The sequence below is a fragment of the Oncorhynchus clarkii genome, chromosome 13 (assembly GCF_045791955.1).
Source record: "Oncorhynchus clarkii lewisi isolate Uvic-CL-2024 chromosome 13, UVic_Ocla_1.0, whole genome shotgun sequence".
NCBI classification, from domain to species: domain Eukaryota; kingdom Metazoa; phylum Chordata; class Actinopteri; order Salmoniformes; family Salmonidae; genus Oncorhynchus; species Oncorhynchus clarkii.
In genome coordinates, this window is record NC_092159.1 from 46788303 (window position 1) to 46802532 (window position 14230).

The 14230-nt window shown below is 40.0% G+C and overlaps 2 protein-coding genes and 1 non-coding gene across 4 annotated transcripts; all 3 read left to right on the forward strand.

The window, feature by feature from the left end:
* The first annotated feature begins 4589 nt into the window (after positions 1–4589).
* LOC139423988 (protein KRI1 homolog) lies at positions 4590–10881 on the forward strand. Its single transcript, XM_071175660.1, has 19 exons — positions 4590–4792; positions 5110–5186; positions 5356–5461; positions 5578–5680; positions 5770–5830; positions 5919–5968; positions 6103–6193; positions 6295–6372; positions 6447–6553; positions 6695–6827; positions 6923–7018; positions 7126–7296; positions 7390–7465; positions 7560–7687; positions 7845–7998; positions 8124–8254; positions 9746–9810; positions 9921–10016; positions 10094–10881. Exons 1-19 carry the CDS (start codon positions 4708–4710, stop codon positions 10584–10586), a joined length of 2301 nt encoding a protein of 766 aa, XP_071031761.1. The 5' UTR covers positions 4590–4707; the 3' UTR covers positions 10587–10881.
* On the forward strand, positions 8466–8563 carry LOC139365346 (Z30 small nucleolar RNA). Its single transcript, XR_011626633.1, has one exon. It is a non-coding gene; the product is annotated as a Z30 small nucleolar RNA (small nucleolar RNA).
* A 642-nt stretch (positions 10882–11523) lies between the features above and the next one.
* On the forward strand, positions 11524–14003 carry LOC139423989 (kinetochore protein Spc24-like). 2 transcript variants are annotated; one of them, XM_071175661.1, is made up of 6 exons: positions 11524–11595; positions 11832–11995; positions 12098–12242; positions 12864–12968; positions 13108–13184; positions 13313–14003. In XM_071175661.1, exons 2-6 carry the CDS (start codon positions 11842–11844, stop codon positions 13417–13419), a joined length of 588 nt encoding a protein of 195 aa, XP_071031762.1. In that variant the 5' UTR covers positions 11524–11595; positions 11832–11841; the 3' UTR covers positions 13420–14003. The 2 variants fall into 2 exon arrangements, with proteins under 2 accessions (XP_071031762.1, XP_071031763.1); XM_071175662.1 differs by having other exon boundaries at positions 11529–11600; positions 13313–13547.
* The last annotated feature ends 227 nt before the right edge of the window (positions 14004–14230 follow it).

A 14230-nucleotide genomic window follows, 5' to 3' on the forward strand; every position in this document is an offset into this window, starting at 1 on the left:
CACCTTTCACATAGATCTATTATACTTTATAATTCCATCAGATTTTTAGCACTAATTTGAGAATTAAATATTTCCGGAATTACATTTCTTTAACCTTTTAGATAATAAGGGCACTACAAATGGCTATTACATTAGCAGGATGACAGCCTGTTGAATAACACAAACGTTCTGTAATTCCTGACAGAAGCATGGGAGGTATGATGTATTTATTTATGAAATTGTATGATTGTAAATACACAAATCACACAGGTGCTTTATATTTCCGGACTATGTTGATTTATTGTGTTTAATTATATGGACTCAGACGACTGACCTTTAGTGTGAGCTTGTTTTTGTCTTAAATAAAGAAAAAGGAGCACTCTGTTTCTGCACAGATCTGATTATTTATTGACGGGACGTAGGCCTACTTTTTGTTCAAGCTGGGAGGTAGTGTGTATGGGTACTTTCTTTCCATATGTAGACTGCAATATCTAATTTTCATGTCATATTGCCACGGGCTTTCTGGTCTACAAAGTGATAATGACACCAGTTTATGTCAAAGCTACTGCACAAGAACACTTCAAGAGAACACTTTTTACAGCACAAATCTCCAACTGAAACAATTTTGCAGATTGTGGTGGCAGCCTTAAAAAACAGTGTCCACGAATAACAGGAACAGCATCCAAGAAAGAAATGAGGTCTCAGGCTATATCGCTCAGGTCAAACTGTCTATGTGTCCTGGCAGCAGGCTCCCTACTGTAGACAAAGTTCATGGCTGTGAAGGGGGGATAAATGATAACATACCAAGAAAACACACACACACACGCACACACACACACACACACAACACACACACACAGTCACGTTTGTACTTATGCATATACAGTAAATACATAAAAAACATACAAACACACACACACACACACACACACACAGTCACGTCTGTACTTATGGATATACAGTAAATACATAAAAAACATACAAACACACACACACACGCACACACACACACACACACACAACACACACACACAGTCACGTCTGTACTTATGCATATACAGTAAATACATAAAAAACATACAAACACACACACACACACACACACACACACAGTCACGTCTGTACTTATGCATATACAGTAAATACATAAAAAACATACAAACACACACACACACACACACACACAGTCACGTCTGTACTTATGCATATACAGTAAATACATAAAAAACATACAAACACACACACACACACACAGTCACGTCTGTACTTATGCATATACAGTAAATACATAAAAAACATACAAACACACACACACACACACACACAGTCACGTCTGTACTTATGCATATACAGTAAATACATTAAAAAAACATAAACACACACACACACACACAGTCACGTCTGTACTTATGCATATACAGTAAATACATAAAAAACATACAAACACACACACACACGCACACACACACACAGTCACGTCTGTACTTATGCATATACAGTAAATACATAAAAAACATACAAACACACATACATCTCCATTCCATTCAGGTTGTGACTCTGGCGGCCATCGTGAAAGATGGAAAATGAGGAAAATGAGGAGAGTCCCCATCCTTATTAGACTGTCATGGGTGGTAACTCACCTTGGACACTAGATTATGTTACAGTAGGACAATACTGCACACACTTAAAGATAAAGTAGATGTTGGGTTTGGATCACTGGCTGAATAATGTTAACTAGCTGTCAGTAACTAGGACACTTATTCAGCTGGATATTTAGCCTCCTTTTGTTTGATTACTCTACTTGTGACATTCATCCAAACAAATAACTTCTCCCTGGAACTTCATTTCCTAAAACAGTGTCCTAGACTGGTTGTTTTTGTTGGCATGATGCTTTTTTGAAGCAAAGAACCTGGGGTTGTCCTTAATCATTAACATAACAACATGAGTTCAGTACAGCTGAACTGGAGCTGGAGTTTATTAGAGGTACAGCAGAGTGTAAAACTGTAACAAACTATCAATATGGGCAGTATTCTTTATACTGGTATTCATAAAGATTGGTGTAATAAACAGTTTACATCATCCGTGGAGTTAACCTATCTATATGGAAACATATTAACCATACTCTCTCATTTTAAGTAAACATTACAGAAGAGATAAATGGTGAGGCCATCCTGATGTTTTTTTTTGTGTACATTGATTATCTGCCAATATTCTATGCAGAGGTTGGACGTATTCACTTTTCCCAGAAGGGGGAGCAGTGGGCGGAGGGTGGAAATAGGCCAGGGAAGGACACTGCTTCCTTCTGAAACCTGTTGATGTGTTGTCCATTGTTTACCTATATATCATGGCTCACATTTTTAGGTGAGCCCTCTCGCGTAATGATGACATGATACAGTGTCATTCTACACATCAGAAAGCTTGGATTTGTAGTTTTGCTTCCAGTTAAATTCCCTTCTTGATCTATTTTCTTCAGATGAAGACAATCTTCATCTAATTTTTAACTCCAATTTATACCAGGTCAGGTGAGAAAAACTCCTGAGCCACTGGGTAGGCTATTATAAAAGGATACATAAATTACACCAATTTGGTGCCTTTTGAGATGTGTAACTTGGTTAAGAAAAACAGTTTGATTTCACTTCATTTAACATTCTGCGATAAAGAGCACATGTTCAATTTAATAAAAAAACTAGTTTTCCCAACTCAATGTGTTCAAAAACTAAATTACTACAGTAAGTGGCACTGACTCCCAAAGTAACAGGGTTGAAGATTTAATCTTCAATTACATATACATCCCCTTGTGACAGGGGAAAAGGAAGCTTGTTCTGTGCCACAGGGAGGTGCAATTGAATGCAAAAAAATGAAATTGTTAAAATATTTCTAGCTTGTTTATCAATGGGTAACAGGGTTGACATGTTATGCTCGAACCACTCAGTTTTCCAAAACACCAGAAAATGGCCAAAAAGAGTAGAACCAACTCACTTTCTTGAACGCTATGATTTGATCATTAGATGTTAAGTAATAGTTCCACCATATTAAAACAAGAGTTCAGTTCATGTAATAGTGTTGACCTTAAAATGAGGGACAATTCGGGGTTTTCTTACCTTAAAATGAATCACTAATCACATTAAATATATATTTATCTTCAGAAATGACATTGTCAAAGCAGCAAAATAACTGGGGCTTTACAATGATGGTGAAGGTCACAGAGGGTGCACTGAGGAACATGTCAAAATACAGAATGTTGTCTTCATTTACATTATTAATAATAATTATCTATGTGGTCTATATTAAAGAGCACTTCAAAAAATATAACAAGCTTTAAAAATTAAACATTGGTGCACAATTTCTACTTAAAACAACAAAAGGCACTCATTTCGTGAAACGACCCAGTTATATTGCTGTCCCTTGGCTATCACCTCCGACCTCAAATAAACACCTTCCTCCTATCTGAATCCCACTGCAGCCTTACTCCCTAGAGCCCTCCAATACCTGGTCGACTATTCAAGACATGACACAGGGAACGAGGTGAATGAAGCTATTTAAAGTCATTAATTATTCCAGAAACAGTCTCTTTATCTCAGGCACTATTATTTGCTTTAGGTGGGATGTGTTATTATTTGACAGACTCGTTTGACAGTGGTGATAAGCTACATAGATTGGCAAAGAATTGCAATGTAAACGTAACTGATGTTTTATTGTGGGGCCCAGGGAGATGAAGACTGACTCAGAGTAGCTGAGTACAAAGAGCAAACAGCAAAGAGAACATGAATAATAATTGATGCCATGTAAGACCATATACGAGGTTGTTGTTTGAAAGGATCCGAGTAAAGCCCAATTCAGAGAGGTCAGACCCACAGGAATGTTGAGGTGACAAACAGAATATACTAAGAGAATTTGGGCATAGGCCTAAATCGTCCAACTAGACAAAAACAGAACATTATATTGATGAAGTATAAAAAAAGAATAGTTGTCTCAATAATTGCAATTGAAAACAGGGTGAGTAAACTGGTGTCTTTGACCTATTCTTTCTGAGTCAGATAATTGGAATAATGAATTCCATTACTGTTTTTAAAATACATTCATAAGTGTGTAAACTATTCTCCCAGTAGACATTATATCCTGTACTTTCACTGTCTGGTCACCTTATGATCTTTAAAAAAACATAGGGATGGACCAGCATGGTACATAGGGGCCTATACATATTGACAATTTGTACTAGAGCGCCTCCAGCTGTGCTACTGAGTCTCATTCCAAAAACATTGTGATGGGCTACTACACCATACTACACACAGACAACACAAAAACATTAGATAGCTACAGAGTATATTCGCATTGTATCTGACAAACACATTGCTACTAGGTTGGAGATTATTACTCAACATAAATTATACGAATATTCTTACTAACTAACGCAAAAGGCAAAGGCCATCAATGCTCTCAAACTAGGACCCTTAATATGAATATTTCTAAAAAATATTTGCAAATCAATATGTATTTTGTGATTTTTTATATATACAAAAAATAATTTTTATATTGGCAACAAATATATTTGTGGATAAAACGTACATATTTTCTAAACCTATGATTGGTTGATCGTAGTTTGGAACTCTGACTCTCCCCTCAGGAAACCACGTGGTAGTTCTATACATGCTGCTGTGGATGTTAGCATCATGAACAGATTTCACTGAATTCTTTTCCCGATAAATAGTATCCAGTTCACATGTAACCATGTCAGGCAAATCGGATTTCAAGATTAATTCAAAGTTTGCAGAGAAATATGACAAATATAGACAAAAAGAAGAGTTACAAAGGCGTAAGTGTGACTTCCCAAGCTTGTTAGCTAGCTAGATGGCTAGCAAGCCAGCCCTTTAGCTCATGTTAGCTAAAGTTATCCTTTTCAACTTGCTTGCTAACTTTTGATCCCATTTGAAATGAATCTTATTCTGTAACTTATTTAACTTATATAATTATACGTTCAGAAGTTAACTTAGTCATCGTTACATTTTTGGTTATTATAACTAGGTAGCTAGCATGTCCAGCTAGATAGCAATTTAGTTCTGACTTGTTTTCCTGGCGGAATGCGTGCACCACATTGGATGGCTTGTCATGTTCATCATTGATTTATTTCAGTGAAAGACAAATATGGCGACCAAGCTGACGAGAGTGAGTCTGGTTCAGAGTCGGAGTCAGATGGTGATAGCGAGGTGGTAAGTACTATTACTGTATCTAATTTGGCTAGCTATGTCGTTTCAAGTTCACAATACAAAGACTGCCATGGTGTTCTGTTTATGGTTTGTCAGTGTTTTTGGCTCTACCTTTTGCGTCCTTGACCTGTATGTTTGTAATTTCAATGCAGACTAATGTGTGTCTTCTTAGGAACTTGACCCCAAAGTTGAAAGGGATTTCTACAGAACATTGTCTCTGCTGAAGAAGAAAGATCCTAAGATCTATCAGACTGATGCAACGTTTTACACAGTGGAAGGTATGTCATCAGTCAGCGTGTCTTGTTGCTGCAACTGATTACAGTATGACACTTTGATTATGTGTTTGTTTGTTTAAGAGGTGTCTTTCACCACCCAATTTTTCATTCTTAATCAGATGCATCCATTGGGGACGATGCCCAGCCTTCAACTTCAAATAAAACAGAGAAGCCAATGTATCTGAAAGACTATGAGCGAAAAGTTATCTTGGAAAGGGGAGGGTGAGTGAGCTGCAGATGTCCTACTGTGCATATCTTTATATCTAATTTTGGGCAAATGGTTTGACAATAACAATTTGTCTCATTCCCAGTAAATATGAGGATGATGAGGAGGAGGAGAGTGATGATGAAGAGGCTGCAAAGAGGAGAGAGGCATGTAATGATACATTGTATGTTATGACACATTTACATGGAGGTATGTCACGAGAAGTTATTTGTTTGCTTTTGCTTTCTTTGACAGAGAGCTGCATCTCCAAGTTACATCCAGGAGCAGAGAGAATTGAAAGAGAGGTAAGGGTTAAATTCTCTCATAATCACTGTCCTTTGTCCTAAAGAACAGTTTTTTTATTTGTGTAAATACACCCTTGTTTTTTGTCTTTTATAACTGTCTTTGGAACATAAACACTGTATCATGCTTCCTCCAGCTTCCGTAAGTTCATACAGGACAGTGATGAGGAGTGCAGTGAGGAGGACTTTCAGCTGCTGAAGAGGAGGACCAAAACACAGGACGAGAAGGTCTGTGGGAACCGGTACCTGACTTTGTCTTATCTTACAGTATAAAGCACTGCAGAGCGAAACATTCTATTCCTCTAAACTGTTATTTTTCTATCCAACAGGATAAAGAGGAAGAGGATTATGTGGACTGGCTGAAAGGCCAGGCAGAGCTGGGGGGCCCAGAAGAGGTGCAGGACATGGTGAGTGATGGAGAAACTGTTGGAATAGAGGGCAAGAGAGCTGTGACTGAAATATGTGCTGTGTGTTGAGACAGAAATACCTGAGGGACTATTGGAACGACCCCGAGCTGGATGAGAAGGAGTGTTTCCTTAGGGATTTTGTCCTGAATAAGGGCTACATGGAGAAAGATGACGTGGACAGGTAAGTTATTTACATAAGTTATTTTATGTGTTTATACATTTCAGTTTTTTTTGTTTTGTCCATGTATGCTTTCAATTGTAATCGTAGAGCAGTGCTCAGCACCGCTCTGACTGTGTACTAATCTGCCATGGCTGTGTGCAGGATCCCCAGCTATGACGAGGTGGTGAATGATGACGTGGAGGACTCAGAAGAGGATGGGGAGTCGTTCTTGGAGCGCCAGGAGGACTTTGAAAGACACTACAACTTCCGCTTTGAGGAGCCTGATGCACAGAAGGTGGACTTTCCCGTCTGTCTCTACATGCACATGTCTGTTTGTATGGTGTAGTGTATGTACCTTGGTCTCATATAGTATCTTATTGTTCCTTACAGATCAAGACTTACCCCCGTACCATTGCCACCTCTGTCCGCTCCAAAGACGAGCGCAGGAAGCTCAAAAGGGAGGAAGTGAAGGATAGGAAGAAAAAGGTCAGTAGACGCTCTCTCTTTTAGTTAATCTTATACATCATACCATCCCTTCCTCATTTCTCTCACCCTCCCAACAAACTGACATGTCACTCTTCTGGCCCCTGCAGGAGAAGGAGCAGAAGCACGAGCAGCTGAAGCAGCTGAAGAACCTGAAGCGTAATGAGATCATGCAGAAACTGCGGCGGCTGCAGGAGCTGACAGGCAACGAGCAGCTGGCCTTCAGTCAGGTGGACCTAGAGGGAGACTTTGACCCCCAGCAGCATGACCAGCTCATGCAGGTGACCACTCGCACACCTCAAGAAGAGAGACGGATTGTAAATAAAAAATACACTCCTCTTATTGTCTCTCCTTGTATTCTTTTCTTCTTCCAGAAATTCTTTGGTGATGAATATTATGGAGAGGAAGAGGGGGAGAAGCCCCAGTTTGAAGTTGAAGAGCTAGAGGGTGGTAAGTCACTCGTTGCTGATTTTATTATCTCAAGTAGAATGGAATACTTTAGAATCGGTGGCATTGTAATAAGGTAGCTTTCTCTGTCCTGCAGAACACTGGAACTGGGACACATGGACAGGAGAGGGTGGAGAAAAGGAATATGTTGGTGAAGAAGGGGAGGAAGAAGAGCATGAAGGAGAAGAGTATGACCAGCCAAACTGTGAAGATCCAGACTTTATTGTGAGTTCCTCTAATATGATCATCACTTCAGCATTGTCTGCAGACCTTCAGAAACACATTTATTGGAGGCTAGTCAGAAATAAAGGTCTCGTTGATGGAGATAGTCAGGCCTTTGAGATTGTATGTGACTCACTCATCTGAACTCTTACTTGACCAGATGGATGCAGACTATGATCCCAGTCAGCCAAGCACCTCCAAGAAGCAGAAGAAAAAGGAGAAGATGAAGGTGGATGCCCCGCTGATGGGAAAGAAGAGAAAGAAGTCTCATTTTGCTGAGGTCATTACCCAAAACAAGCCTGTGTTTGACCCCCGTAAGTCTCAGGAGGTTCAGCACCATGAATCTTAGGTTATTTTCCATAACCTTTTCGATTCTGTTTGATGTACTATAAATATTGAGACTGAATGCTCTTTCATGCATCCATCCTTTGTGTTTCAGAGGAGAAGTCCTTTGAGCAGTACCTGGACGAGTACTATAAGCTGGACTATGAGGACATCATAGACGACATCCCCTGCAGGTTTCGCTACAGGCAGGTCCTGGCCAATGACTTTGGCCTGTCCACTGATGAGGTGAGACTGGGAGCTCTAGTTCCTAATAGGTTGTCTCAGGGTTGGGTTCAAGTCAATTCAGGAAGTACACAAAAATTCTAACTTTTTCCCATGCTTTTCAATTAGAATTGTTTTTAGTTTGGTTAACTTTTTTAGTTGTCTGGAATTTAAATATAATTGACCCCCGAACCCTGGGTTGTGCTATAGTGTTGCACTGTACAGACCCTGAGTCCTGCACTGATGAGCTGAGATGTGACTGACCTGGTATTGCCACCCTCCGGGGAAGGCTCTGACCAGGGCATGACTTCAGTTAATCTTCTCTCTGAGCAGATGAGGAGAGAATGATAGAAAGGGAAATGCTTGTGTTCACTGAGTTATCAACTTGCTTTGGAGCCTTATCTGCACAAATTAGGTTTAAAGTCATTTCTGTGGATTTAGCATCTTTGATTTTCTTACGGGTATGTGGGACGGTAGTGTCCCACCTGCCCAACATCCAGTGAAATTTCAGAGCGCGGAATTCAAAAATTCTAAATTCAAATATTTAACATTCTTGAAAATGTGTTATACATCAAAATAAAGCTGAACTTTTTTTTAATCCAGCCGCCTTGTCAGATTTCAAAAAGGCTTTACGGCGAAAGCAAACCATGCGATTATCTGAGGACAGCACCCCGCATACAAACACATGACAAACATATTTCAACCAGACAGGTGCGACACGAAAGTCATAAATAGCCATATAAAAAAAATGCCTTTGATGATCTTCTTCTGTTAGGATTCCAAAAGGTCCCAGTTACATCACAAATGGTCCTTTTGTTCGATAATGTCCTTCATATCCATAAAAACTTCAGTCAATAATCCACTGTTTCCCTCCATTAAAATGCATACAAAATGAATCCCAAACGCTACTAATAAACTTTTCCAAACAAGTCAAACAACGTTTATAATCAAACCTTAGGTATCCTAATACGCAAATAAACAATAAAATTTAAGACTGAGAATAGTATGTTCATTACCGGAGATGAATAAGAAAGAACGCGCTTTCGTCCACGCGCTTGGAAACACTACAGCCAAAATGGGAGCCACCTAGAAAAACTACAATTTCTGGGTAATTTTTCCAAAAACCAGCCTGAAACTCTTTCTAAAGACTTGACATCTAGTGGAAGCACTAGGAACTGCAATGCGGGAGGACTTGGGCTTATAATTATAGTACTAGCCATTGAAAATAGTGGTAAGCTGAAATTTTTTTTTTGGGATGGTTTGTCCTCTGGATTTTGCCTGCCATATCAGTTATGTTATACTCACAGACATCATTTTAACAGTTTTAGAAAGTGTTTTCTATCTAAATCAACCAATTGTATGCATATCCTAGCTTCTGGGCCTGAGTAACAGGTAGTTTACTTTGAGCACGCTTTTCATCCGGATGTCAAAATACTGCCCCCTACCCCAGAGAGGTTAAAGTGGCTGTATGAATATGTTACTATTACAGAAAGTAACTTGTTCTTCCCTCCTCAGATCCTGGGAGCAGATGAGAAAGAGCTGAACCGCTGGGCCTCGCTAAAGAAGACCTGCATGTTCAGGTACTGAACCTGGTCTCAAAACAGTAGGCATTTACTAATCAGCTGCCTATGGGGAAAATGGCCTTTCAGATTTTTCCTTTTTCTATTTTTTTCTTCAATCTCTTTTTCAGGTCTGACAAGGAGGAGATGAGTGATTTGCAGAACTACAAAATCAAAGGACAAAATGTGAAGAAAAAGATAGAAGTCTTGAACTCTTTCTATGCTGAGTGAGTATTCTACCATATGCAGATTGGCAGAAAATGTTCTCTAAGAAAACTGAATTATATTATATATTTCCTTGCAGGGAAGACAAAACAGAGGGCAAGACCAAAGTGGGTAAGAAGAGAAGAGACAGGATGAAGAAGGATGACAAGGATCTGGAGGATGATGATGAGGCTGGACCCAGTCAGCAAAGCTCTGCATTGGACTCTGGGGAGGGGGTGGTAGTCCAGGCACTGAGAGAGGCAGGAGACCACGAAGAGGAGTTCCTGGTACCCAAATCCAAGAAGTTGAAACTGGAGCAGGAAACAGTTGCTACCACTCAGGAGACTGCCAACACAAGGACTGAAAGGCCAAAATTGCCAAAGAAGAAAAACAGGCACCCAGGAAGCCGCCTCATGTCGGGGAAGGGGACATTCAGGGTGAAAATGGGTGGGCGAGAGTTCAGCGGACAGAGACTGAAGGCCTATGGACTGAATCCCAAGAGACTGCACTTCAGGCAGCTTGGCAGGCAGAAACGAAAGGCTCAAGCGAAGACTGAGAAGCAAGGAGTGAGGGAGAGAACGGCACCATTATAATTTATGTCCCCTTATATTTTTGTGAATGGTTGGTATAAAGTGACAAACTGCACAATATACATGGACCAGAGAACAGTATAGTTCCTAATAAATCAAAGTTGAATGAGCGTACAATAGCATTGGCACTGATAGTTGATGTTCCAGCTATTTTTCTGAGTGCCTCTTAGAATTGTATATTTTGTATTTTATTCCTGAAAACTATCAGATCAACTTGAACAACTCTTGGAACAATTGTGATTTACTTAACTGCATTTTTCAAACTGCAATAAAATTGTAGGACATTTTGTGTACTCCCAACGGTTGTTCTTGATAAGAAAATGACTCTAAAATGTACAAATGTTGTCCAGAAATAACCTCTGGAGGCACAGTGAACCTACCTATCTCACAACACAACCGCAGTTCCCTTGAAGAGAGTATGTATTGTAACGACCCTAGGTTTATAAGCGCGGAAATCGACTCTGCCGCACGAGCATGCTTTTGCGGCACAGTCGACCTGCTCCCTGCCTGTTTCATTACAGTATACTATAAATCATTGGTTCTCAACCAGGGGTACTTGAGAAGAATATACCATAGGCCTACTGGTAAAATGAACACGAGGGGGTCCTCTGGGCAGTGCAAAATTCAGTTGGTACAGTAATCGAAAAAGGTTGGGAACCACTGCTGTACGTTGTGGGTCCATCAGGTTCCATTGTGTAAAATAAATCTTGCAATCTCTTGACATTGGCGCCCCCATGGGGATCTAGCCAATCAGAACGCTGGATATTTTTGGTGCTTTCTATTAATTGTATATTTTCAATTGTAGGCATCTACTTATTGTTATATTGTGTATGTGAATAAATATTTTACAGTTTCTCCTGTAATTTAGTTTTTTGTTTAGAAACAAAAATTCCGTCAGGCACTTTCGCTGGCACCTCATGTAAGCGCGCGCATTCGCAAGACAACTTTGAATTACGGAAACGACTGAAGTGAAGCAAAGCTGTCAGCGAACTGTTTATATTCGGCAAACACGGTAAGGTAATGCTTGTTATTGTATACCTTTCTAAACGTATCTAATTTAGAACTTAGTAACAGTAGCTGCTGTTTTCAAGCAAGAGCCTCTGCAGCTAACGTTAGTTAGACATAGCATTGGATTTTGTTGACCGTAGGCAGCAAACAATTTTGAGTGGTATTGATGATTCACCAGCTAGTCTGCTCTAGAACAGGCAGTAATTTATTATTTATTTCTACTAAAATATTCCACAAAAGACGTGTCACCATGCTTCAGGATGTTATGGACACGGGAGAGTCGATGGTCAAAATACTGAAAAGCAGCAAAGCTGACGATGAATTAAGAAAAGTGAGAGAAAAACAGCAGTGTTTCTTTGAGCGACACTTGGACATTAAGAAAACCATCACACTGGTGTTAAACGGTAAAGAAAAATAATCAAATTGTAGATCCTGTCATATGATAACTTACTTTCTTTCCATACCTTCAAGATATATAGCCTAATCTTGCTCGCCATTGTCCTCAGGTGTAGTTCAGTGTGAAGATGAGGCGAGCCAGAAGCTGCTGGACATGGAGGGGCAGAAGAGCCAGGCAGAGCGGGAGCTGGACAGTCTGGAGCAGGAGCTGCAGCAGTGTACAGCAAGGAGCCAGAACATGGACTCAGAACTACAGTATCCTTCACCCAGTCATGCGCTGTCTCTACACAGAACAAGTTATAAATGTACTGCAATTGGTGCTCTCTAACGTGCACATGAATGCTGTGTTGCCCAGATAATACATATAGGGAGCAGTCACATTCTACACTGAGCTTGTCCATTGCTGCAGGCTGACCAGGCTGCCATCCATTGATGAAAGTATTGTGAGACTTCAGGTTATATGCCATACAGTGAGCATGCAGAGGATCCTCCTGGTGACTAGCTTGGAAGTGTGTTAAAATCTGCTACAACCCCTTTGAATCAGCTGTTTTCTTGAAAAAGAAATGCATGCACACATTTAAAAAAATCTATGCAAATTTTATCTACTAGCTAAATGTTTTTATCACGTTACACTTATTTTGGGACTCCACCCCTGTAAATATAATTTGCCTGATGACATACTAGTGGACAAGGATTCTTATTTAATACAAGCGCATTTGTTTCCTTGCCTCCGCTCCTCGATTCCATTTGACCTTTTTCAAAATCAGGCAAGGAGAGGTTGGAGTTGAGTAGGAGAGGATGGAGTTGAGGAAGCGTGTAGTCGAACAGCACCAATTGAGATTCTCCCCGTGTTGGTTTCCTTGACCTGTTCCTCAGGTTCCTGCAGAGGAAGCTGGAGAGTCTGCGTGACTCGGAGCAGGAGCTGCAGACCCTGCAGCAGGAGGTTGATGATGACACTACAGAAGTCATCCCATCAGCCATGTGAGTAGGACTAACAGCATACTGAAATAATCACTCCCAACACCACACTAACCCACCACACTAAACCATGATAGTCGGTGAGCATTGATCTCACATCATGAACAGCATGGTGCAACTTGACAAACTGTTAAATCTGCAGATACGTGGCCCAGTTGTACCACAAAGTGACCAGGATCAAGTGGGAGTATGACACGGAGCCACACATTCTGAGAGGAGGTATTTGTCACTGCATAACTATTTTTCCATCACCCTTTGACAAGTCACAACTGTGGAACTTAATGGCTGGTTGATGTGGGTTTTGGTTGCGTTTAACTAACGCTTGAGTGTACTTTAATCTCTTGCAGTGCACTATGGAGCTGACCTGGCCACACCAATCAACATAGACTCCTCTGTGCGGTCTCGGTGTTCAGTCAGTGATGAGCTGTGGAACTTTGTCAACACTGAATGGTAGAAGAAATCAAAGGAAAGTTGCTATATTTGTCCAGTAGTTGGATTGTCTGTTTATGTGTTGTGTGTTGTAATACATTTGTTTTATAATAAGATTGTATTCCTTATTGTTGGCATTGACTTGCATTACATTTTGTTATATTGAATGAAGCAGTTTTTCTAAGCATCACATTTCCTAGAATACTTATTTGGGTAGTAACCTATAACCCTAGCTTTTATTTGTATCTACTTTCACCATAGACATCGTTTTTTTTTATAAAGACCATTTTCTGCCAATAGGTGTCATTGCAATCCCACTGCTTTTTAATATGCTACTGAAATTACTGTATTGAAAAGTTGGGTGCTGATCACCTTTTTAATGCAATAAATGTCCAATGTGAAGGTGTGCTTATGCAACACAGTATTCTGTACTGCATTGCAGCAATAAAAATAAAAACAACTTTTTTTTGCAAGATTTTCTGGAATGGTAACTGTTATTCATGGCAAATGCTATTCCTCCATGGGCTTTCCAAGCAAGGAGGATGCACAATTGACTAGTGTTTCTGAGGTTTTGGTTGAATAAAAATATAATTGTAACTGCTGCAGTAATAATGTGTTGCTGTTATTAGTTGTCTACCCATTACATTTTCCTAATGAACGTCTGTGAGTCTAAAAGCCCAAGGCATAAAATAATTTTTGGCAGGGCAGAAAGCCTGACATGAGTTATTGTGGAGATTTATCTCATTTTAGAGCAACTATTTATTGAATTTGTGGCCACCCCAAACTTGACCCACTTTTGCAGAAGTCCGTGTTGACAAAGTAAGTTCAACCATTTA